General features: G+C 39.4%; 1 protein-coding gene across 4 annotated transcripts in view; it reads right to left on the reverse strand.

Moving 5' to 3' along the window:
• Window positions 1-23678, reverse strand: part of side-III (sidestep III) — a 32416-nt gene extending 8738 nt beyond the window's left edge. Inside the window, exons 1-8 of one of the 4 annotated variants that reach the window (XM_011053992.2) lie at window positions 9532-12878; window positions 8772-9206; window positions 5715-5847; window positions 4742-4950; window positions 4195-4305; window positions 3133-3336; window positions 365-522; window positions 109-262 (exon numbers count right to left, since the gene is read on the reverse strand). In XM_011053992.2, the coding sequence (XP_011052294.1) occupies window positions 109-262; window positions 365-522; window positions 3133-3336; window positions 4195-4305; window positions 4742-4950; window positions 5715-5847; window positions 8772-8955 (1153 nt within the window). In that variant the 5' untranslated portion in view covers window positions 8956-9206; window positions 9532-12878. Of the gene's footprint in view, window positions 1-108; window positions 263-364; window positions 523-3132; window positions 3337-4194; window positions 4306-4741; window positions 4951-5714; window positions 5848-6388; window positions 6471-8771; window positions 9207-9531; window positions 12879-21663 lie in introns of those variants that run through there. The other 3 variants (XM_011053995.2, XM_011053996.2, XM_087415781.1) reach the window with 3 other exon arrangements.
• Window positions 23679-25711: the final 2033 nt, after the last annotated feature.

Below are 25711 nucleotides of genomic sequence, written 5' to 3' on the forward strand. Positions count from 1 at the left end.
TTTTTACAAATATAAAGATGTCACTCGGCAAATTGATTTCACGATAATCGAAATCCGATTTGTCGCATGGATAAAAGAGGCGCCGAAGAAACGGCGCCCGCCACTTACAGACGACATTCAACTTGAAGAAGTCCTCCAAGTACGCGTCCGCCAGGGCTGGGTTCTCGCCGCGGCACTTGAGGATCTTGCCGTGATCGTCGGGGATGGGTGAGAACATCAGGGTACTCAGCACCACCGACGCGTTGCCACTTTCCTTCACCTGCTGGCACATACGTTCGAAAATTGCAGGAAACTGGCGATAATTCAGGCGGAGGGGAACATGTCAAAAAATATCGACGTGCGCGACGTCGACGTTTCAAAATACTTCGTTATCGACCTTGCTGTTCCGGAACGTCTCGTTTCCCTCGATCCAGGTGATGCGAGCGCGGGGATGCGAGCCTGTCGTCTCGCAGGTGATGGAGTAGTCCTTTTCCGTCTCCATGACCGTTAGCTTCGACAGTATCTTCACGGTGAGTGGTTTTACTAGAACCAACCAGCAAATCGCATTTATTGCGCCCTACCACGAGTAATACTATCTAAGTTTTTATACACCTCTCTTTAAAAGTTTCAAGTTCGATCCGGGATGTCAAGAAATCACTAAGGTCGGAAGGATTTATAATTAATACTTAGAATGCAAATCCTCTCCTGATGTTCTGTCCTTACAAGCTTCTGTGACGTTCACCGCTTTTTAAATTCATCGTATGTCTCGCGTTAAGTCTATAACACACGATGCCTTTCTTTCTGCTGGATTGTTTGAATATGGAAAGAACGATTTTGTTAGATTATCTGAAAATTTAGGTAGATACAGGTTTGAAAATAAATTTGGATAATTAAAATAATTTTGACATTCTAGCAACCAGTTGGAACGACCTACATAATATTTTGATAATTTAACAAAATTATTTTCAGCTCTGTATCTTGCTGAATTTTTAGTCACTTCAGCAAAATTGTTTTTTCCTTGCAGCCGCTGTTATAATATTAAATTACATTCAATTTAAGTTATTTTTAATCACTTCTATAGGTCGCTATTGCTCTTACTCAATATGTCGTTAATTTAACTAAAACAGTGGAATTAAACAATTTAACTCAATAAAGTGTATTAAATTTGACTGAAACATAATTCATTATTTACTACGTGCATATACGTTAATATAAACGTTGTTTACTTTGAAACTAATCGTAGAAATATATTGATTTACATTTTGATATACATGGAAATTAAAAATAATAAAATGTTATTTAATTTAAGAAATTGGGTCATTATTGTTTCTTTGATATTTAACAATATGCTACTTTACTAGCGATCAAGCTGGCTGTTACGAAAATTGTGTAGCCTGCTGACTACGCTGTTTGCTAGTTTGCAGAATTTTCGTGATAGATTAAATTGCGAGAGTCAATCAAGACGCAGCCTTAGTTATGTGATCAAAGTATTCTCTTTGTGATAATAAATTAAAAACAATTGTACTTTTATGATGACGTAGGTATTACAATAGCAACGATCTGCTTTATAGTCTATTCTTTATTCGGATACTTTCGTCAAATACTTTCTACCAAATTCCAACTGCTCAGCCAACATGAAAACTCGTATTGAAGTTAAGCTAACAGCATAGTCAGCAGCACTGCCAGCACCGCTGCCAAGACGGCAATAAGCCAGTAAGCACGCAAATTTAGCTAGCAATTCAGCGAAAAAAAGCTTCGTGTAGTACAGCAGATTTTATTATATTGTAAAAAAGTTCTGAATCGCCCTTCGGTTTTTACATATAAAAACAATTTTTACATATGCACAAATTTTGCGTACAAAAACAACAATTATTCTTCAAAATAGAAACCATCATGTTCAATAATCATCAGTTTGTTAGCTGCTGGATTCGATTTCAATGTCATTCGTCTAGATGGCATTCGAGATACTACCTGTTATACTAATCTTGCACCGTTTGACTATGGCCTGTTTCGCTCAATGAAACATTTCTTGCAAGGATGACGATTCGAAACTGTTGAACAAGTTGAGTCAGCTTGTCGTGACGCAGCTTCTTCGCTGGAACTCTAAGGAGCCAGAATGTACCGAAACCAAATCCGGCTGGTAGCGAATAGTTGAACACGATGGTCTTTATTTTGAGAAATAATCGTCATTGTTTCTATATTTGAATGTGAAAACCATTTTTTGTGTGTTAAAATTTTAAAGGGTATTCAAAATCTTTTTAACAATCTAGTAAATCGCAGGCGATGATTTTTTAATTAAAACGAGTACACATAACATGTGCTTAATATTAATCTGATCGATATCGGTTTCGGAGAAGCTTACAAACATCGCTTTTGATAAAAATAATCAGTTAAAAGGATTTACAAATATGAACGGATTATTCCGCTCATTCGAGATTTGTTCAAGTTGAATAATTAAAGAAAGCTAAATTTATTTTCGCGGTGTGTGTGTGTGTGTGTGTGTGTGTGTGTGTGTGTGTGTCATGGTGGTTACCCATGTGCCAGGGTCAGTGCGCTCTTACAAACCTGCCAATAATTTATCGGGCCGATAACAGAAATGAGAAAGGATTACTTTCCGCGGTCGAAATTTAACTAATATGAATTATTAACATGTTGAATGCCGCGGGGCATTTTGATTAACTTTGCAAAAGCGTAATTAGAGGTTGTGCAACCAATATATTGCGGTAAATAAATGCCATATTTTTGTCAAATGCGCTCGTTACCCCGTTTAATTGAGATCCCCGACGACACATGCAACTTCCTAAATGCGGCCGACTGCGCTTTTGCGCGCGTCAAAACGAGACGACACCGACATGTTAACCTTTGGATGACACTCAGCCTTTTGTAACTTTTCGCCGTTTGGTAGCTTTAAAACTCATTTGCTTTTATACCGAAAAAATTATCGCATGTGAAATTTAAATGAAGAGCAGTGTCAGTATATGTACATCAATTTTCCGTAAAAACATAAATGTATGCAAATTCCTACAAATATTTACGCTACGCGCACTTGTACGAATGGGGGGGAAAATTGATTGTATCGCGCCGACGAAGGGAGAAAAGTTCTTCTACGGAAATTTTCTTCTAGGTGAAAAGAACTGGGTGAAAAGTACTCACGATAAACGTCGAGGATCACCGTCTTCTCCAACGGCGGTATGAGATGCGTGTTGGCCGCCTGGCATTTGTACGTGGTGTTGCGGTGTTCTCGCCGCAGCTGCGGCACCGTCAATTTGCTGACGACGATGTTCTGGCCGAACTCCTCGAGTCTGCCGTCCACCTCCTTACCGTTCACCAGCCAGCTCACCACCGGCGTAGGTTTCCCTTCGTGTATAATCGCGCGCGGAAAGCACGGAAAGTACGGAAATTATACGCGGCTAATTAACTCTCCCTACCTTTCGTCTCGTCGTCGATCAGTCTCGCGTGACAGCAGACAAATCACCGGGACCATAATTACCCTTAATACCGGGTGTCTCCGATCGGGCGCGCCCGCGTAATACCCGGCCACTTAGAGGCCGGACTCGTATTTAATTGCTAACGCTAACCCGCGGTAGTATCTCTTCTCTTTTTATTTATTCACGCGATCTTGAGAGAGAAAGAGAGAGAGAGAGAGAGAGAGAGAGAGAGAAGGGTCACGTCGGGATTTATACGCGCTTAAAACGAGGGGGTTCGGTCGGGTAATTTGTCGCTCTCTCGCCGAGATTCGTATCTCGACTAAACATATTAATGAGAAACCTGATTTCTCTCAGGGAGGAATTAATGGATAAAATTTTACAAACTCGAGAACGCGTAATTATACGTATACACACACATGCATAATAGTAAATTCATCGCAGCTTTTAAACTATGCGATGAGAAATTTGCTTTACCTCGAAATACCGTATTTCGTATCTCCCATCTCTGTCATTTAATTATGTTAATTGTGTGAGGAGAGATTATAAAGAAATTTCGATGCACGCGGACTCTGCGTGCCCCAAATTACAATTAAATGCACGATAACGCGTTGATTTACGGTTTTCATAGTAGAATGTCAAATATGCATGAATGGAAACCGAGAAACGTAATGTAAATAACCGCGAGCGGAAGTTCAAGACACAGATAGAATCACCGACTCTTGTGTTTGCACGTAAATTTACCTAAGGACAAATCACAAAGAGACGAATCGGTATACGGTGTGCTCACCTCCTCTCACTTCACAGGACAGACCGAACTCCACGCCAACCTGAAAGGGTCCGGCGACGTTCTCCACCTGCACCCCGGAGCTGTCGTAAATGAGTAGCTGGTGCGGTGGCACTGCGAACAATTTCCACGAACAGGATGGTTCGCTTTCCATAATTGACGGATAATAGCCCGGACGGTCTATTCCGACTTTTTAAGGAGAGCTCGCGAAAGTTAATTTTAAACTTGCAAAAATGAAATTTCGATTAATTCGTCTCCCTTTCTTGCCCCCGCGAAGTTCGAAGAAAAGTGGGTTAGACCGTCGCAACGTGGGCCCCTCAATTAGCGAAACCGCGCGAGACGGAGATTGTTCCGGCAAGTTTAACTTCGCGTCGAGATGAAAAAAGATCTTGCATATCGGTCGACGTTAACTGCAGCTAATTCTCGCTCTCCTTCTTCTTCCGTTAGCACCCTTCCCTCAGCACGATCTTTGTTTTACGCGTTATACCGAGACACAGTTAATCATACTGGAGCAGTGTTACGCGGTCGTTACGGTAATGAGTTTCCTCACCGATCACTGTGAGATTCACTTGGAAGTTCTTGGTCGGCGAGTTCTTGAAGTCAACCCGGCATCTGTAGATTCCCTCGTCATCCAGCTGGACCGCCTCCAAAGAGAGCGCGGCCGGCTTCGTCACGGTGACGAAGTAGGCCCTGGGCCCTACGGCGGTGCTGTCCGACCAGTTCAGGGCCTTGTTAAAAGCCCGTCCCCGCACATCGAAACTGTATACATATTTCATTTTGTAAATAATTCACGAGTAAAACCCTGAATTTTATTTCTTTTTTTTTAAGGAGGTTCGATTGATATACATATATTGATATTTATACCTTAAACAAACTATATGTATATTGTATATATAGAAAAATTGTATTTATAACTTTATTAAACTCTATCTTTATTGAGCAATATATTTTTTTAGTGTATTTATTTTATTTGTTGTTATTTTTATTATAATAAACTAAAATTTCAAAAATAACAAAAATCTAAATCTAAATATTTTTATACAAATTCAAAAATCTAAATATTTTAAATATTTAAAATGACTTGCGCAAAAATTTTATAGCAATTTTCCGATTAGTAACAGAGATTTAGAACCAATAAATATTTTGTTTATTTACTGGACAACTAATTTCTGCATCGCGATGTAACTTTACATAATCATCAAGATTATGTATTTTACTTAAAGTACTAATATAATAAAAATTGAGATTTTGTCATTATCTTATATATAATACATTTCCATAAATTTTTATTAGACTTAAAAAAGTATTACAGACTTAAAAAAGTATTACTTCTTATTTAAATAACTTTTAACCCGAATGGTAAATCGTTATTAAAAAATCGTTGTATTACTTTTAAATGAGATCTAAAATAATCTGCAATTTCTTTGTCTCAATTTTGAAATATCGATATCGTACCTCTTTAATGCGTTTTCCGAGGATTTTCTTAGATCTTTAAATTTTTCTCGGCGACAGAACTTGCTTACCTGTAAATGGGTTTCACCGCATAATCGCGGAACCAAAGGACCATGTAAACGCGATCCTCTCGCGTGGACGGCTCAATGTCGCAAGGCAAAGTGGCGGTTCGCCCAAGTACGGCGCTAACCTTAGATGTGGACACTGGAGAAGTTGAAGAAAGGTGATTAACGCGTTGGGTATGTATCGGAATCCGGTACATAGCGATACATAACGTATTTAATTTATGCATAACTCGACTAATTGAAATTTAACTAGATGAAGCCGCGAGCTGTCCATCAAACGCAACGTTTATTTGACCACGCATGCTTATTACCGGATTTATTTATTTGACGATTCGGACATATTGAACATGTAACGTTCCGGAATTAATTCTTTTTATCAAAACCAAATGCCAACTGCGTAGCATATTTAATGGTTGGTAAAAATTTGACAATTGATTGGTAAAAATAGCCATATCATTTATGAAAATGATATTGTTTAGTAATTATTAAATAAGTAACTTTCCTTCAAGCTGTAAATATTCTCTTTTTAATCCATAATCGCGTTAAATGAAGGTTCGAGGAATCATGAAATCTTTTCGACGTCTTTTTAATGATTCCTTTGGAACTTTACTGTAAACAATGCGACTTTTCTTTCCTAGTTAAATCTCATTAACTTTAACGCTTTGAATAATTTTACTTACAATACTGCTTCTGTTTTCTCAGAAGCAAGCATCACGGGTCGCTTAATAATTGAGTTAATAATTCTGACGAATGCACACGGAGCTATAATAAAATATTATGTAATTTTCAATCTTAATGTATATTCGAAGACATTATATTTAATTCATAACATTTTGCAAATTACTAATTATATGGTTAATGAGTTAAATGAGCTGTAACGCCAGCTTTTATGTCACGAAAGAACGTGGAAAGTTATTAAGTTAGTAGGAAGTATTATAAGTAAACTTACAAGCCATTCAGGTAAACGAGATTTAGCAGCGAAAAACTTGAGATTAAATTTTTTCCTCTTATTGTTTAGCCTGATTTTAAATTACCTTGAAGTAACGCAGCTGTAAAGATCTCTGAACTCTAAGCGAGTAATATCGTTACGTTTCACGAAATAAAAAGTAGCATCAAGAATGTGTAGATATCTTAAGAGACATTTCCCTCCAATTTAACATTCCATTCTGACGCGAGAAAGAGTCCTGCCTCGCAACATGTAAAAAGGAAGCTGCTTTGCTTCTTACGAATAAAGAGACGAGAAAGCAGCTTGAAAAATATCACTAATGAAGTTCGTTTTCGCGCATAATGGAGAGTTTCCACCCCGGCAGCGCGAAATATAATTACGCCGCGTAACATTTCTTTGAGCAAGTTTTACGCTCTGAGTGATTTCCGGTATCGCAACAAGCTTGCGTCTGATTCCTCCGTTTTCCGATACGCCGCAATTTTCATCAATCGAACGACGTCTGTAACACGAATACGAACTCTTCCGGCAGGATATCGCTTTTACGTTTGTTTGTGACGCTTCGATGAAAAATGTACATGCCACGAGCCATTTATCTTTTTTAGCATCGTATCAGCGCGATTATTATCTGTTCCATCTATTTAAACGCATGTCATTTTCTATGCTAAAGGCATTTCAAAGATATAAATAAAAACTGACATCAAGATACAAATGTAACTGGAAAATGTCTGTGTGAATGAAAGTTTAAGATAAAATAACCATTCGCATATTTACGAGGGGAAGGAAAAATTAGAAATATATACCTGGCAAATTTTCAAACAGCTGTAAGCAGGACGGATTATAAATTTAAAACTTGTAAAAGCTCCGCACTTTTGATCAAGGCATTAACCGTTATGCATTAACGGGAACTTATTTATTATTTCATCACGTTTTAAGGGACTATATTCAGCCTTGCTTTTGCGTTTCGACCTAGTTTTATTTTAAAAAATGCCATAACTTTGTAAATATCGATTCTAACAGTTTTCAATTTCATGACTTTGTCAGTTTTCCACTTTTCAATATGCATTTATGAAATACGTATTGGGTTCTATTTTGCGCACAAAAGCCATATAGAGTTCCATTCTGCGCCGGACATGCTGAGTGTGCACGGCAAACGAAGCTACCAGCAGAATTAAGGGACCCATTGTGGCTCTGATCAAGGAAAATTTTTCCTTCTTTGTTAATCTTCAGCAATATATTGCACAACGAAATAATATAATCTACAGAAAAGCAGCGAATCGCTAAGCGTAGCTTCACTTAACCATTTCCTTCCCCGAGTATTTTCACAGAAAACCAACCGCAACGTCCTTTCTGTTTTTTATTATTCAATTTTCTCATCTTCCCGCTCTTTTTTAATAACGATTAAAATAAAATACATTTTTTTTTAAATAAAACATATATCTACGCAATCATATACATTCTTTTTGTAAACTACTCTTTTTTAAATCACATTTTCACATTCCATTACAAAAAGAGAAAAAAAAACAAACGACCGTTTTATGCTCCTAAATCACGAGATAAATTTTCGACCATATATTCCTCCGTTAACTTGAATATCGATGTTTTTCTCAATGAGAGAATATTGAAGTACCGATAGTTTTCGAGTAATTAGCGGTGGAAGAACTCTCCTTTCGCTCTAAACTAAATTAAACAACTATCCACTTTCAAAAATGAAATTCTACTTAAATTAAACTCGCTCGAATAATTGATAAATTTTATTTAATTACTATATATATTAAGTAAACAAGTACATTTATTAGTTATAATTTTAAGAATTATTTTGATAAGTTTTCGAACTTTGCAAGAAGTGCAAGAAAAACGTAAAACGCTGAAAATTAAAAAATTACTTATGGAAAATATAGTGTCAAATTTATTTTTACCAATAAACAATTGACTTAAATCTTGCAAATTGCGAGGTCTCTTGTATCTTTATTAAGGAAAAAATGGAGAAAATTGGTCTCTAAATCAGGATAACCGGCAATTTTGGGACACGGTCGAAAAGCGACTATCGCTCGCGCGGGTGAGGGAAGTGGTTAATCTCGGCTGTTCGTGCGACCGTTTCGTGCTCATGCCGCGCGTACCTAGGTCATCGTCCTTATCCCAGTTGCCGCTGGCGTTCACGTAGACGACCACGGCGAATATGTAGCCGCTAATCACGAGTCGCACCGCTATCTCGGCCAGCGTCCCGAGTGCCATCCCACGAAAGGGCTGCGACGCCTTCGCCGGGCACTTGGGCGGCAAGCTCAAATCCGTCGTCTCCGGCATAATACCACCCCGCGGGTACGGCGCCCCCTTATTGTCATTCCACACCGGGAAGGACCTGTCCCTGCTCTGGCTCCTTGTCCCGGCCGCGTATGCAGGACGACGAATACGCAGGACAACCTCACTCACCGCCTCGAGCGTGGATCCTTTAAGCCCGAATGCCTACCGTCGAGGCGCATCGAAGTGCCTGGATGACAAAACTGCGCTTTCTTCACTGCGTTTCTTAGTCCGCGTCTCGTCGCACTATATCACTGCTGAGAATCAGTGCAAAAGAATTGCCTTTCATGCTTCTCTTCCTTTCGTTGTTATTTTAAAACGTTAAAGTATATTTCGCGCTAATTTTTAAATCGTTATATTAATTTATATCAAATTTTATGCAATAATAAATAAATAAAGAAAAGATATTTTTTAACAATAAAATTTCTTTAATTAGCAAGATTCTTTGTTAAATTTTTATCAATGAATAATATTTCAATTTGAAATTTTTAAAAATTTGCGTGCAGTTATTAGGATTGATAAAATTAATGATAAAGAGTAAATAATATCTAGAAAGACAGATAAAAAGTCGTACGGACAAACCTTTTGTATCGACTTAATGTTTCAGCAAAACGCTCTCGCACCTATTACTGTCACTATTTTTATTTCCGATTGTTAAAATATACCGTCGATTTTTTTATTACGCGATATCGAGTTCAACAGTGGCTACTCGGTTGTTTCACGTGGTTGCTTTCGATTACCCTCGTTTAACTTTATTGTCCTCGGATCTAAGGGTGTTGAATTGTACTCATTGCGGACATTATCATTATTTTTCTCATGTGCCCATCAAACTCTTGTTAAACTCCAAGTTCTCAATGGTAGCAGTTTTGTCACTCAGTCCTTCTTATACTTTATCGCCTTTTCATGGCCACACAAATTTCCCCGTTGTCGTCACTGTGATTTGTTAACGTTCGGTTATCGTTGTCGATTACATCCCGGCATTCGTCACTCGTCCAGGAAGATGCATGGAGGTCCAGATTACTCACCGTTCAAATTGACGCCTGTCGCTGGCTCAAATAAAGATGGACATTCGAAAACATCCGGCTGGCATCGGAATTCCCGTCGATATTTCTCGTCGACGTTTTATGATCGATTATTATGAATTATTTTCGATACTGTTAATGCATCGTGCGCGTTTTATTATTGTCGTTTCGCGAGTAGAGACGCACTTTGTCGAATATTTTCAAATCATGTAAACACAATTTTACCGAGATACGCCGCAATGCAAAAGATCTCTTTAAACAAATGAGATCTTTTCAGTAGTGCAGTTTGAGCTCAAGTCGGCCGGTTCGCCTGATCAAGCGCCAACCCTCTTCCACTGGCTGCACACGATTCTAATTTCGATCCACTCTACTTATCCCGTCTCCTCCCGAATTCATTCGCGTTATTGTCGCGCACCTTGCCCTCCCGCACAACCCTGTGTCTGCAAAGTTCTTCGACGATCGGATGCAACGAAAAGGATTAGTCGAGCAACTTTCAGTTGGGGGACAATCGTTAATCACTTGATTAATCGTTGCACTCGTTACACTTCGATACGTTCTTATAGCGTTGAAATGTTCCGGACGACGTTCCACAGGTCGACACCGGATATATCTTCTTACTATCAGGAAGATATTGCGTTATTAATTCATTTTAACAAGAGAGCATTATGTATTAATTCGTTTGAACAATCTTGTCGACTTTAATGAAGAGGCGTGACATTTCAATGCACGGTGCTATTTGAGGCATCGCTTAAGTTCGAGTCGGTAGATTTATGTCTAAGTTACTCGGTTAGAGTTATATTTAGTCAGTTCTATTAACAGTCGGAACTTCTTAGCACTTGCAAAACAATCCGCCGTCTCGAGAGGACTAATTCCCTCTTTCTCTCACTTACTCATTCTCTCTCTCTCTCTCTCTCTCTCTCTCTCTCTCCTCTCTGTTCCGTCGATTAATCAAAGGGGAGTCTTATTGTCATTCCGTCCGAGATCAGACAGCCACTTCCTCCACTTCCACCCCACCGGCTGGAGAAGCGAAGGGGCGAAAGGCAGGCAAGGGAGCAGGACGGGCCCGGCGGGGGATGCTTCGCGGTCTGATCGTCTCGCGAGCGTTCGAGAGGAGTGATTTCACCGCGACGGTATTCTCCAACGATTTTCCACCCCTAAAGGCCTCCCACCCCTTCTCTTTCTCTTTCTCCTCTCCTCCCCCCCTTTCTCTCTCTCTCTCTCTCTTACCTCGAAGGTAGACGGCCTCCTCCCACCGCCAACCCCGCGGCGATGTCCTCCGGCGAGGATCCTCTCGAGAGGGGGAGAGGGCGCAGCGGGGGGGAGGATGACACGCTCTCTCCGAATAGTTGGAGGATCTCGAGGACTCCTTCGGCAGCTCTCCTTAATGTTTCTTAATTACCCGCGTTCATTAATCACCGGGTCTTTTGATGTCTGTTGAATGCTTTCTTTCGCAGCTTTGATTCGCGAGAGCCAAGCTCACCTAAAGCACCCAGAGACACGCTAAAGCACTCGAGCGGAAGGCTCGAGACTCGCACCTGAAATGGCGCAACGCGTCCTGACGAAGCACCGCCTTTCTCCGCGAAGATTATCGTCCTCCTGGAGCTACCTTCCTCCGGGGTTTAGGACCGCCGTTAGACGATTCGACAATGGCGATGACAGATCGGTCGACCCGTTGCACGAAGCGTGCACTTCGACACATGGACGATACTTCCGTTGTTATTCTACTGGTCCTCAATTTCCGCCGTGATCGATCATCTCCCGTATTATTTTGTGGATTTTTTTTTCGCGAAGAAAAAGATCGTCAAAAATATAAGAAGTATACGGTATTACGTCCCGTGAAAAAACGACGATATAAAACACATGTAAAAAACGGCAAAATACACGAAACCGACCGACGAGTTCGTGAAATTCGCTCTCGAATTAATCAACTTTATTTTTCAACAGCGGCGAACGTTCCGTTTTTCATTGACGCGAATTGTTCTACTTCTTGACAGCGGAAAAATTTCCCCGCGGTAGTTATGGATAGTCATACACAACCGTTATACATGATCGTTCTCGTTTCTCTATTCTTTCTCTCGCTGCCCTTTTCTTAAAGATTTAGAGAATAATTTAGAATCAATTTAATTCACCTTTTCAGCGTTTTTCCTTTTTAACAGCCGCAATTGATACCAACAATTTTTTTCCTAAGTAGATACGAAGAGTCACGCACAACCGATCCCGTTCGCAAGTTTCTCCAAAAAAAAAAAATACCAGTTCGAATTTCCGTGCTCCTGAAGGGATTACCCTTTACTTTTTAAATTAATAAATGGAAATACCGATCACACGAGCACCTTGGGCGAACCTTTCATCTCGCTTTACCAGCCGGCTATCGACGGCATGACGTTGAATTCCGACATCCCCATCGGCAGTTGTAGTTTCTCACGCTCTTCTCGAGGAGATCTCGCACTCACTCGCAGCGACGGGAAAATCTCGCTCATCCGATCTCGATAACGATCGCGGTCCGATCGCGGACCGGCGGCGATGACAGCGGTGGCGGTGGCAACGGCAGCAAAGAGCTCTAAGCGGGTCGACGACACCGGCTAAATTTCCCACGAAATTTCTCGCCTTGAGCGCGAGGCGCGGCGGCTTCCAGCCGGTGTTGCAAGCAAGAGCGGTGTTTCTCGCTCCCACGATCTCCTTCGCACCCTCGTTCCCGACGACGGAACTCTCTTCCGCGACGCGTGCTGTCGCGTGCGACGCGCTGCACGCTTCCTCGTCGCGCGGGCACGCCGCTATAACCGCCGCGAGAGAGGACGACGCGCGCGAGACGGGGCGCCGATCGATTTTCGCGAGTCAGTCCGATCCGGCCGCCTCGCGTTTCGACGCGTTTCGATGCCCGCGCGATGTACAACCCCCTACGCCGACGGTGGCGATGGTGGAGGCGGTGGTGGAGAACGTGCCGAGCGCGCTGCCGCGCAGGGCTGTCCGCGTTTGGGGCGCGCCGTGGGGTGTCCCGGAATTCACTGAGGATCTATACAGAGTTGCCATAAATTTCTCATTTTTAAATTACAAAATTTTTCCTTCATTTCCAACCAAAGTTTCATGATTTTCTCTGATTTTTCAACAACGTTTTGAAATTTTTTATATTTTCGTCCAGAGTATCAATCATGTAACTTTTTTCTAAAATGAAAATATGAAAAGTAAACACTTTTATGTATGTACGTACAAAGTTTTCACTTTTTATGTTTCCGCCCTAGGAAAAAAGTTACATTATTGACATCCTGATTTGGAACCCGTTAGACATTTTGCTGACAAAGAAATTTAACAACAATGTAAATTAGTGTTAAAATTGCTGACACTGTTTGAGTTTATTTGTTAATTTGGTAGTATTATTCCAACACTGCGTAGATGTGATGTACGAATATAAAACTTCTTTAAAGTCAAGAATTGTGATTTGTTAGAAAATTTTATAAAATTTCATGACTCTGATTATTTTCAATTTTCCTGACATCTCTCTGACTTCTCTAATTTCTAGTTTATGACAATCTTGGTATAAATGCCGGTATATTACTTGCAAGATTCAATGCGAGTTTTTTTGACATAAATCGAGAGGAATTATCATAACTCTTCCTCATTTTGTTATTCAATGTCCGATTAGCTATGACATCGAAAACATTAAGCTAAAAATGCGATAACCATTTAAATGTTAAAAATTGATGATGACTGTTTTTCTACTTTGAGCGACAGCTTGCGAAGCGGTTGAAGCTGTAATCTAATCGTATTAAAAAGAAATGTGACACAATTAAGAACACATTGGATGCATGCTGTGCAGAATTTGGAAACACGATGCGATCTTATGTTCTGATTTGTGATAGCAATTAGTCGCCTGACCGGCTTAAAAACTTTTCTCTCTGAATTCTCAGAACTTTCCACGTTGAGAGGAATCCAGAAACTTTTCTTCGAATGTATGTTTTATGACATTGCTTCACTATCTAATGTGTAATTAATACAATATAATGTATTACTTCCATAAATTATGAGAAAATGTGATATCCCACGCAGCACGAAATATTTCAGAAATATTTGCAAAATGTTTTATTGCAAGGTTTGAAATATTTCAAAAATTTTTCATAAAATCTTTTTAAAAAGTAAATATATCTAGAAAAGAGTTTTTGAAATATTCTTTTTCTTACAATATATTTGTACAACATTTGTAAAATATTTTTGTGAAATATTTTAAAACGTTTTACAAAAGCTTACGAAATATTTCTAAAATATTTTATTGAAAAATGATTCGTATAAATATTTCATGCTGTGTGGGATTTAGGAATTTTGTTAAGGCTATATTTTATGTTAATTCATATCGCTCTTTTTTTATAATTCTTGACCTTGTTTCGTCATACAAATACACATGAAAATGAATGGAAATTAAACAACATACCGATGAGAGTCTACCCTAAAGCTTTCATCTGCAGACACTTTCCTGACAACTGTCTGTATTTATTGCGACTGCGCAAGCGGTGCATTCACGCCGTCGCCAGGATCGGAGGAAAGTATTCATGAGAAAACAAATTGGAGGCACCGGGATCTAGGTAGTATACGGGGTGTTTCATAAAGTTTACATCAAACTTGAAGGGCGTGTTCTCGGTGAATTTGAGATCAACTTTTCTTTCGCGGAAAGTTGAGCGAGAGCGAAGTTACGATTCGGTCTTGAGAATTTAAATCTAAATTGCATAAATTAATGGATAATAATGGCAATAAAATTTTAAATCGAGGTGTCGATTTAAAATAATTTTAAGGCAATTTCAATTATCAAGAGTGTTTAATTGAAAGTTCTAAGGTCAGTCGTCTCCTCTGAAAAAGGTTTTGGCTGAAGTAGGTAGTCAATTAGCAAATGTCTCAAAATTAATTAGAAATTAATTATTAAATGACTTTCTAAAGTTCAATACGAAAGTTGCAAGCTCCGTGTGCAAGATCTACCGCAGGAGATGCGCAAAACGTTGTGGCCCGTTAACTTTGGCAAACTCGAAAATCGAATTCTTCTTCAAATAGACAGTTTCAAGAGTTGCGTCGAGAGTCGAGAGAAATGAATGGTTATCGCGCGTTTCCCGTATTTACGTTCTCCGTTATCGATAGGACACACCCTGTATTTAGTGGTTCACGCAAAATGACCAGACCATCTGTCTTATGTGGTATCCGCGGGGATACGAAGCGGTGGGCCAAGATAATACAGTGGAGAGGAGAAACTCCGACCGGAAAAAAAAATAACGAGTGCGATCATCTAATGTCCTGGAAGCCGGGGCTTTTTTTGCGCCTATCCAATTCAGCCCTGCGTAGTAATAGTCTCGCCCTTACTGAGCGAAGTCACGATGCTTTAGGGGTGGGCGATAGACACAGGGGCGTATAATACGACACCTGCTCGCCTCACGAGCGAGCGAACAAACGCACGAGCAAACGGGAAAAATTTCTGCTCTCGTCCTACGGCAATTCGAGTTGCGAGTCACATGTAAACGTGACACCTACCCGCACTATTACGGTTTTTTCGCCAACGAGAGAATTTCCGTTTGCCGTTTGTGTTAAACTGCTACTTGTGGAACGATGTCGTTTGCGAGAAAATTACAAGGTGACAAATTTGAACGATTTAATTGACATGAAAGCAAAATGTGTCATTTTTGTTATAAAATTATTCAACCTGTAAAGTAAATCTATTTATTCCCGACATCTCGACATTTTGACATTTCGACATCTCGACATCCCCGTTAAACAAGTCCTCGAGGAATATCGCAAAAATAAATATTCGAACATTTGATTCGTTTTTAGTTTTTGATTCGTTTTAGAACGAGAACGATTAAGGATAAATACTTGTCATTTCAAATAATTTTGTTCGACAAGAAAATTCTTTATTAATCTATACTTGCAACGTTCTTTAAGAATATATCATATATTTTTGCAAATTGTCCTAATTCGATGCTCCTCATTATATGTACAATATAACTGATTTTCAGTTTAGCTTACCGAGAGGATAGCTCACGAAAACTTTAAATAACAAGTCAATAAAATATATATGTGTCTTTGAGTGTTTATAAAAATTAGATTTTCGGATCCGCGATAAATGTTAATATGCGAGTTTTTTATTATTTCTGTGATGTGACCTGATTTTTGATTTAATTCAAACTAAATTATGTATCAGACTATTATGGAAAAATATTTTTCTGCAACTTCACAAACAGAGATTACACATACACACAGAAAAATACTTACTAAACACAAGTAATAATTGCTTGAAGTATTTCAAAAGTCTATATATGCGCAAATTATCATAAATTTATTACAAACGTTATTTATTCAAAATATATTTCGCGAATCTTAATTAGTTTAATATATTTCAATGAAGAGAGATTATTAAATTAAAAATAAATTCGATTTGCTTATTATATACACATATAAAGTTGCTTCTTCGATCCATCTTATAATATTCTTTAAAAGAAAATAGATTCTTGTTTTGAGCACATAATAATGATTTTTATCTAAAATTGCAATAACTATATTTTAAGATTATTATCAAGAAAATATTCTTTGTTAAAGATGAAAGTTTCTTAAAAGGAAGGAAAATTGAGTAATTATTTTTCTTAACAATAAAACAATATTTTTCTGTACATGGATAATAGTTAATCATGTTATGCACTTAAAAATATTAAATAATATATTAAGCTCTACATATTTAATAATTAATTAATCTATGCTTTCAGATAATAAATCAATATTCAAGTTTAATATTATTAAATTAAAGTCACCAAGGATTAAATATTAGGGAAGTCGATATTTGACATATTTTTAATGAGATATAATAGAACGTGTGACACATATAAATGAATAATTTTAATTAGCAGTAATTAATTATATCGGTTCGCCGTTATAACAGTAACTGTGGTGTATAGGAATTAGAGATTATTCCGGAAGGAAATCATTTACGACGTTTTAAGGGTAAGAAAGCGTGATGCGAAGGTTTGCGACTTTCTTTGTGAAGCTACGTCGCGAGCAGACGTTAGGGGAGAAATCCGGCAGGGATGGCTCAATATTCGTCTGTGAAGGGTGGTCCTTCAAACTGTCGAGTGGCGCTTATCTTCTATATCAATAAGGTCATCATTATTTTACATTCTGTCCTACTTAGGAATTTGAATACGGGGGAAAGTTACATTCAAGAAATACGGGAGGGATCGAGGATTTTTTTTTATCACATTATAGAGCATTTATGATACTTGAAAAGATTCCAACTACTCCAAGATATATGTATATATAAATTAGCATGCCCTGTCTTTTCTTTACAGAGTTTATTAGTATAATTTATTAAGATAATATAATTAAGCTAGAAAAGAAATTTAATTTAAATTTTTTAAGCTTTTAATTTTTTCGTAAAATGAAACTATAAAGACATAAAAGTCGAAGATATTCTGAAGATGACAATTTATTCATTTTCAAACAATTTGTTTCTATCATAAAAAAGAAAATACATATTTTTTTAACGTAAAGATGGATATTTTTTCAACCGTAAAGAACCGGAACCTATTAAATTTACTCCCTTCCTAGCACAATCATATTAATTTGACGAATTAAATATTCAATAAGCGAAAGTACATCGAAACGAAAATGATTAATATTAATTAATTGCGTCAATATTTATCTCGCATTAAGCGGACATAGTTGACAATATTAATTTCACGGTTAGTACCCACACCCGTGAAAATCTCGTGCAAATACAGCTCGTCGCTTCTTAATCCCTTCGAAAATTGATATTGAAAACTCGGCAATTAGCCGGTCGATTAAAATAAAACGCTGACAGACGTCCCCTTCCCTCTTCCCGTTAAACTTCGCCTCCTACGATTTCGATTGACTAACGACAATGAGGCCGGGGGAACAAGAGAATGTGGAATTATAGCGCCGCTATCTTCTCGCCTTCCTGACGGACAGCGGCGCGGCGCGGCGCGGCGCCGGGTGACGAAGTCGTCGGCGAATTGACTTGTTACCCAGCCCCACTTCGACAGGCTCCTACGGTGTTCGGCGTTACGGTATGCATAACGATGCGCGTGTCAACCGAAAAGCGGCGGGGTGTCGCGTGCGTGCCAGCATGCGTGCATGCGTGCGTGCATGCGTGCGTGCGTGCGTACGTGCGTACGTGCGCGTTAGATTCGAAACGCGGCTCCCATCGCCTTTGGGCGTTTCCGCAGGGCGATCGTTAACGCCGTCGCCACCCGCATCCAGAAGTGTCGAATGCAAGACCCGATCTTTTCGAAACTGTCACTCCGTTGTCGGATGTAAACTGCGGAGAAAGAGAGAGAGGGGAAGGGGGAGAAGAAGAGAGAGAGAGAGAGAGAGAGAGAGAGAGAGAGAGAGAGGGAGGGGTGGAAGAGAGAAAAAGAATTCCTGAATAATTGCGCGATATGTAGATGAATTAAACGACGATTGCGTTTGCACAAATTAACGTTGTTAAATGGCAGGGAAGCTTCGTCGATCCGCGACGCGCGTGGAAACGCAAAAACGACGTGCAATCGACGTGCAACCGTAAAAATGTAACTAATTTAATTGTCGTATGCAATAATCGACGTTTTATTGTACTCGAATATAATAATGCCGAGAGGATAGTGATTCTCTTTCTCCCTTTCTCCCTCATCGACGGTGCAGGTGGAAATAAAATAAAACACATTCAAATCAAACGCGGATCCCGAATAAAGCCGGACGAAACAGGCCAAAATAAAATCAATTAAAATAAAGCGGAGTGGGGAGGGAGTGGTGGATGAGAGCCGAAATGAAACAGAATTAGGTAAAATGGAATAGGATAGGGCAATGCGAAATGAGGCTAAATTAAATGAAGTTAAATTAAATTATACGGTATGGCGCGGAATAAAATGGAATATGATAAGGCAAAAGCAGAAAAGAGACGGGGAAGGGAAGAGGGAGGAAACGAAAGAGTGTCAAATAGAAAGGAATCAACGACCACGATGAATTCAGCGATGCGGGGGTGACGGAAACGCGCGGCGACTCGTTCATTCGTTTCGAACGGGAACGCGCGGCCACCCTTGGCACGCTTCTTTTCGCAAAATTACCGCACGGATCGATCGCGCGCCGCTTCTATCCGCATATAATGATGCGCATTGTGCTGATCTCTTTTTCATGCGACAACCGGATTCAGGGATAGGCGGCTGAGGGGGAGGGAAACACGCGTGAATGTTTCACGAAGATACGGCCGATCGGCGAAAGGGCGACGTAATTACGAGCGGGCCGCAATTTTGCGCGCTGCGGATATCCGCACTCGATAGATCGAAATCGCGAGGGCAACACGGCAGGTCGGTCAGCGTGACTGGGGCCGATCGATCGGATTCATCGCCGCTGCTATGCCGCCGCGCTCGGCCCAAGACGAGCCCTGTCTGCAACGTCGTTGCGAAAATATTCATGCCTGCCGGCCATTCATGTGTAATTGAATTCGAGCATATAAGCGCCGCTTTCGTTCTCCCCCTTCTTTCGCGCACTCACCCCGCGTTCTCTCTTTCCTTCTTTCTATGCGGCAATTTATACCGCAATTTCAGGTCGTCGCGAGAAACGCAGACGAGTTGGATGGACAGGCGTACTTTAAGCGACAAGCCACTTTGACAACAAGCAATCACTTTACCGATGATGATCGTCCTACGGTAATCGAATCGGCCGCGTGTGTAGCGTTAGAACACAATTCTGTTATTATCGTGTATTAATGATCAATGCTGATTAGTCTTGATATCATCTTTATATTTGGAATGCTTTTAAGAGGAGCAGTTTAATTAAACCCGTCTACGCGTCTTGCTTTCTTCAGGTTTTTTAGGTATGATTGAGTAAATGAATCAACCCTTCTCCTCCCGTAGTTGAATCAATATTCAATAACGATGCATCAATAAACGTCTAATAAATGCTTGGTAAATATCGAGATGTATATTAATCCCGCTATCTAAATATTAATCATTGCAAGATCAAAGCGCGAGTACAAACAGTTTCTCTCGATTTTTCACAGGCCTATATTATGTAGGTCGTGTCTCCGTGCCAGGAAGTTCTCTCCATTTATTTTATTCCGCGTTATTTGAAAACGAGAGGAAAACGGGGTTTTATTCCATCCGATACGTTATGCGTTCCGTAAGGAAACGGCCAGCCACAGACAGCCGTTTAAAGGGATCCTAAGGTCATTTGTTTTACCAATTCCATAAGACTTGTACATATAGGATTTACACGTCATTGACACATTACTACACATTAAGATTGCGGTGCAGACTTTCGCATAAAGCGACGTAAAACTTAAGTTTTAAGCCTTAAGAAATTGATCAATCACAATCGAATATGAGAAAAACAATTAATTATGATTGATTAATTTTTTACGGCTTAATGTTCAAAGCTGAATTTTTATATTTTTAAATCTCATTATAGACATCGCTTAACGCATGAAAGAATCAATCAATTAGAATCCTTCCTTTCCTTCCATTTCACAGAAAAGAGAACTTTGGTTGATTCTCTTATGCGTTATGTAAAAGTTTATGCTACATCAATATCGCACACATACGTACAAATTTTCTTACTAAACTACTATTAATTTTTTATTAGATATTTATTATTATAATTTTTAGAACTCGGTATTGCTTGTTCATGTAATCCCTAATACCTAGTTCGAACCAAATGGTCTGTTTTTTCTATGACTGAACACTGTATAGACTGTTTGGAGCTTAAAGTGAGATACGTATATGATATTTTGCTAAAGTGAGAAAGATAATTCTAGTGTAGTCTAATGAAGGAAAAAAACAGACCTTTATACATACTAGATAAGACTTTTATACGTACAAAATATAAATACAACCTTGTATATGAAGCAAATATTGTTACGAGTTGATGCCAGAAGCCGATAACAAAACTGTACTTTTCTATCTAAAAAAGGTTACCCCTGCCAAACGTATAAAGTTTGTAACGTAATCATTTCTCAGTTGTTATTGCTCGAAAGCTTAACGAAGAAGATTACATTACAAATAAATTGATACGTTTAAAATAAATTAAATTTTTAAATTGATAAGCTTGAGAATTGAGAACAAATTTATTAATTTTTAGAATTTAAACAAATTATAAATTATAAAAAATACAAAATATAATTAAAAGAGCATTAATTTATTGCGATACGTCTGGATAAATAATGCTTTTCAATGTATATCAATAGATATATATTATCTGCACATATAATAATCATATATTCTGGAGTTGACAAGCTATGCATTGATAATAAGGCCAAATTTTGAAATTTATAATCTAGAGATCTAAGAATACATAAAGAGAGACTCAATGTAGCTCGTGTTCCGAAATAATTAATGAATCGTAATTAAGTTTTTATGATCGTAATTTTAATTTATATTTTATATTCACTGAAGGAGATCGCTGTAAGAGTCGAAGCGTTCGTTTGAACTTATTTACGAAGGTACTTATATTTATATTAACATAAATTAATAACGGAAGACAAATAACGAGGCTCTACAACAGCTCAAGTACTTAATTTGATTACTGAAATATAATTTTCTAATAATTTTTTCGTATATAAAATCGATCGGTTTGGACTATACTAGCGTTCGTACTTTAATTGTGTGTGGAAAAGAATTTTTTTAATCTGTAAAGGCAGTTAGGAGAATATTTATTTGGAAAATAATTGATAAAAACATACGGACGACGTCTTTAGGATCCCCAAGTTCCGACGAGTTATACTTCGATGAATGACGGCGGCACGGCATGGAATTATGCAGAAGGATTTGATGCCTGGATACTCGCCGCTCGTTCCGCCCGTAATCGACCTTTGCGTGCCTCGAGTGCGGCCTTTACACTCGCGCCCCGTTATTTTTAGTGTTTCTCCTCTATATGTGCCGGTACGGCGGTACGTCGCCCACGCAACGGTGAAACGGCATCGTAGATATGGGTCGAGAATTTTTCACCGGCGCGCCGCGCCGCGCCGCGCCGGCACCTCGTTACGCGTTTAGGTGTAATTAAAAATGCTCGGAGATCCTCAGAGGCATACGCCCGCACGTTTATCATTGCTCGCGTTGTTTTACGAGCGTCTAACGAGACGTCCGCAAGAAGCTATTTCATCCCTCGCTACTCTTTACAATTCCGATAATTACTGCATGACGATGAGCGCGATTTCGATGAAATCGGGAGGGGTGGAGGATTCTGTCTCTCAAAAAGAGAGAATCGATCGCGTGAAAGGAGAAATGAGGCTATATAATACTCGGGATATTCTGTATAGATGCATTGTACATGGCATTCATTTTTTACTGTTTTCGATGCAGTGAAATATTTTGAAATTCATTCGCTGTCGTCAACAAAGGGAAAGCAGAGACACGACGAGGGTATATTATTTGAATAACGTTTGTATTTATCGGGTTGGTATTTTCATAACTCTCTCGTCAATGTTTTTAATAAATGGTCAGTATTATTTGCTCGTATTTCTATTAAAACCTGACGTTTTATTATTTAACTCGTTCATTCATTCATATTTAAAAAAAATACCTGCCGGATAAAGACGTCCTTTTCAATCATTTTTCATTTCAAACGTAGATTACCTTTAATCTTTGAAGAGTTTTAAATAGAGTGTATAAATTATATTCTCTCCTCTCTCTCTCTCTGTCTGTCTGCCTGTCTGTCTCTCTGTCTCTTCCCTTATGACTGCTATTCGCAAAGTCAGTAATATAAAAATATACGTTCCTAAAATAAAAGTATAGCCCCAAGCGTGGCACATTGCCTGACGTAAAAATGGCGTAAATCTTTATTACAACGAATAAAATTAGCGTACGCGTACCTATTTATACATGTGACATGCAAGCCACGTATTTCCCGGTAAAGAATAAATTCTACCGTCTACGTCAATCGTTATAATCCTGCGAGATATTGATGGTTTATATTTTCCTCATTCCGGTCGATGAATTCATTTTTGTTGACATTTATCTCACTCGTGTAATACGCGATATAATTAACTATTTTAATAAGGCTACAAATTGAATAGTTTTTGTAAAGGATTAAATGGATAGAAAAGAGAGAAGAGAAGGAGGGGAGAGGGAGAATGTTAAATTGACGTGAGCAAAGTGTTCCAGAACATCACCTTTAGAAAGACAGCCGTAAAAGTCTTGATCTTAATAAAAAATTCGAAATTGCATTTTTCCGAGCTAAGATTGCAAAGACTGTAATTTACTGCAAATTTTTAACGTTTAACTTTGAATGTCCCCTGTAGATGAAGCTTGAAAATTAAAATTGTATTAAGGCGAAGTCTGCTGGAAATCAAATTAAAGATTTTATTAAGTTAAGCTTATTTCGAGAGGAATCCGAGAGAGTAATTCCGATCGTTAATAACTCAAAGAGAATTGATGCGTCGATATATTTATCGGAAACGAGTCATCGCTTTAAATGGAATAAAATATTCGTGGTGCGCCACGATCGGACCGTCGGATATAACCATTTATCTCGGCTATATCCTTCCCTCAAACGGGCGGAGATCTAAGAATATTCGAGTGTCGTTTCAAAACGGGAAAACGGAAAGAGATGTAACGCCAAAAAGATCAAAAAGATTTCATTCTCGCTCGTCTCGACGTCAGTCAAGTTTTAAAAGGGACGTCTGTTAAAAATCGATGCTGCTGTACGAACCGGGAAACGTCACATTTGGTCGCAACATTCTATCGGCGAGCATCAGCGAGTTCGGTCCTTTTTTCTCTTTTTCTTTTTTTTTTTTTCACGTGATATGGATTTTAGGTAACTTGTCGACGTGAAATGAGAACGGACGCGTGGTCGACCACCACTCCACAAAACCACACACGTATATTCTGTTAATAATAGCATTATATTTGAAATAGTAATGTTTACAACATACAATTGCAATTTGTTACTACAGTTCCAAGTGTTCGATAATGTCTCTTGCAAAGATGTCACGCACCATCGTCTCGTCCCATCCACAAAATTCCTTATTTCACGCTTTTCTCTCTTACACACACTCTCACACACTCATACATTCTCTCTCTCTCTCTCTCACATTCTTCTTCTTCTTCTTCTTCTTCTTCTTTTCTCTCATCAACTTTACGCACCGCTATACTTAAGGTAGCTCGCAAGTTACAGGGGATCGGGGGGTGGAAGCGGCAAATCTAATCGCAGACTAACGGCGTCGAAAAATAAGCCGGCGTGTAATGTACAGTAACGGATGCCATGTACCCAGGGGGGAATGTGGTGCAGAGTAACCGAGGCGACAGGCGGACCGGAAATCAATCAATCTCAACGTGTATATTGTCGTATATATTGGTGTGTCTGTAAACGCTCGAGAGCGCTATCCGGTTCCACGGGTTCGCCAGATCTCGAGTCACGTGGGTCACATGTCGCGACCGCAAAACGTAAACTCCTGCTTACCGTCGTCCCGCCACCTTCCTTTCATTCACTCACGCTCTCGCACTTTCAGTTCTTCTTCCTTTCACTCCGCGTGCAGTCACGATAATAGTATAGAACCAATTGTTCAATTAGTATTAATTGTTTCTCTCTCCCTCTCTTTTTCTCTCTCGCTCGCTCGCTCGTTCTCTCTCTCGCTCGCTCGCTCGTTCTCTCTCTCTCTCTCGCTCGTGATCAGCTGCTGACGCTATATCGAGTTCTATGTAATCATAATCGTGTACCTATGGACTATGGCACTTGGTGCAGCTAGAGTTGAGATTTACGGGTTGGATACGGCTTAAACGGTGTGTCGTTTAGGTACTTATCGTTTAGAGCGTTATCGATGCTGTCGTTAAGAGTATAGTGGTATGCGAGACACATGGTAATTCGTGCGGTTTTTTTTTTCTTCCCGTTTATTGTGGTACACGAACCCACGAGCGGCCGTGGTGCGTCTCGGTCCGATCACGCGAACCGCCCCCATTCAGGACCCGACCCGAAGTCGCGTTTCTAAGAGTTTCCGCCGCCACCGACCGGGAAAGGCCGAAGGGTGAATGGAGGTCGGTTGGCCGTTTGCCCGAACCCTCTTTTCTCCATCCCTCTTTGCGAGCGTACGCGTCATTAGGCGCCCTGAAATGAGCTAATTTAGCGACACCGCCGTATATCGCGCGTCGGACCCGCGCAAGACCGCGCGACTCGCGCTCGAAAGTGATTTATGGCGAAAAGGTCAAGGTTTTTCAACGCGCCTTTAAACACCCTTTGTGACCGACTTTACGACTTTTCCGCCTCCTCTCGCAGACGTTAACTGTAACGCGCGAGCAGAGATAGGTAATTCTATTAGCCGAGCGTAAAGTGACGTTGATACAGTCAGCTTTTATGTCGCGAGCCATGGTTAATTAACTCCGTTTAATGGTTCGCGTTGTATCCCAGGGATCGTTATTTCAACTATTTTCGTGAAAAATTATTGCGTAGAGTAGAGGTGAAGGGATCGATAATGATTAATTGTTATTTTAAATAAATGCGACATATGCGGCAATCAGTCCAATGTACATATATATAATGATCATTTTTGTCGTTCATCGCATACCTTCTGCGGAGCGCGTGGAAATTACATGAGAAAAATACGGAGCGTAAAAACAAAATGAATCTAAAGAAATTAAAAAAAAAAAAAAACGCAGATAATTAAACATGTGAATTATTTCCTCTCACACTCGAAATTATTAAGGCAGTGTGTGCGACAAGATTGATCGTCAGTTTCCATTCTAAATACACCGTCTATTTATTTCCTAAATGCTCTCGCAAAATATATGAGGCGTAAA

This window comes from Acromyrmex echinatior, chromosome 18 (assembly GCF_024713525.1).
Source record: "Acromyrmex echinatior isolate Ae372 chromosome 18, ASM2471352v2, whole genome shotgun sequence".
Classification (NCBI taxonomy): domain Eukaryota; kingdom Metazoa; phylum Arthropoda; class Insecta; order Hymenoptera; family Formicidae; genus Acromyrmex; species Acromyrmex echinatior.